Source organism: Anneissia japonica, unplaced genomic scaffold (genome assembly GCF_011630105.1).
Source record: "Anneissia japonica isolate Jap-2015-1 unplaced genomic scaffold, ASM1163010v1 scaffold1078_len308785_cov188, whole genome shotgun sequence".
NCBI lineage: Eukaryota > Metazoa > Echinodermata > Crinoidea > Comatulida > Comatulidae > Anneissia > Anneissia japonica.
This window is the reverse complement of record NW_022725562.1, coordinates 20,752-22,012: the sequence shown is the minus strand read 5'-3', so window position 1 is coordinate 22,012 and position 1,261 is coordinate 20,752. Positions and strand designations below refer to the sequence as shown.

Sequence of the window (1,261 nt, the reverse complement as noted above, 5' to 3'; positions counted from 1 at the left end):
AAGAATAAAATATTGCGCAGCGCTTATTATCTTAGGGGATGCAAAAAGGATGGGGAAATATGTGCTACTAAAAAAATTACTTGTGCTACCAAGTTTTTTTTGGGGGTGCCAGAAAATTTTGGCAGTGCTACCAAGAAAAAAGTTAATTTCAAGCCCTGGAAGCAGCTGGCATTAAACCAGGAACACAAAGACATTATGATTTATTGAACATACATAAAACATACATACATACACACATACATACATACATTGCTAAAAATCTGTAAAATTTAGTATGTGGCCATTTATAAATATATGTTAACTCAATAATAGCTTGACATTGTGGACCCCTGGCGGAGACTGAATGCTGAGCTTCAGTATGGAACCAAAAGATGTCGTTGTAGTTGCCATGATCGTTCGTTGGATTCAAGAGTACAGAAGAAAGCAAGACATTGTGCATATTGTACAGCTAAGGTTGGTAATTGTTTGCTTATTAATGTGGTTAAGTTCCAGGTTTTTTTTAACAGATTAGATTAAGATTACTTATTTAGTATCAAATCAAATATGCCTGGAGCATCTAAAAACAGTGTTGAGCAACGATTATAATTTCAATAATAGACGTTCTTGTACATAAAGAGAATGATGGCCAAGTTAATACAACTGTATTTAGGAAAAGCAACTTCTATTGGTCTTCTCTTGGCATTTTGAAGTTCTTGTTCATCAACTTACAAGTTGAGACTAAATAAATATTCATTGACAGAATTTACAAAATTAACAACAGTTGGAAAGGCTCTCATGAAGACAAATTTAAAAGGAACAGTCCAAATCTCATCGTTCAAGTCAAAGACACACGCTTACAACTCTTTACATACTATGCATTACTAATGTATGCAAGGTGTTCCATATTCCTTGGATATGATTACTAATTACGATCTTAACTTATTAATATTCATTTGAGTTCTGTATGTACTCGTAGTTAAGTTTTTTTTTGTTTGCTTTCTGTTTGTACTGAAGATGGGTTAAAGAGTAACACCGGAAACATTTTAACCATTAAATTGTTAGTTCTTTTCTTAGATTTATCTGCTCTAACGCCCTCTCGAGGGGCACCATTGTGTAATCCAATGTACCTAACGGTTATTTGAATCTGTTCTACCATGAAGCCTCTGTGGCGTAATGGTTATGGTGAGAAGTCACAGGTTTGAATCCTGTCGGAGACATTTTATTAAACATATATATATATATATATATATATATATATATATATATATATGGCTCAATCGGC

General features: G+C 33.4%; 1 protein-coding gene across 1 annotated transcript in view; it reads left to right on the top strand.

Moving 5' to 3' along the window:
• Positions 1-1,261, top strand: part of LOC117112737 (GON-4-like protein) — a 41,950-nt gene that overhangs the window by 32,515 nt on the left and 8,174 nt on the right. Inside the window, exon 21 of the mRNA XM_033255884.1 lies at positions 313-453. Coding sequence (XP_033111775.1) covers positions 313-453 — 141 coding nt within the window. The remainder of the gene's footprint in view (positions 1-312; positions 454-1,261) is intronic.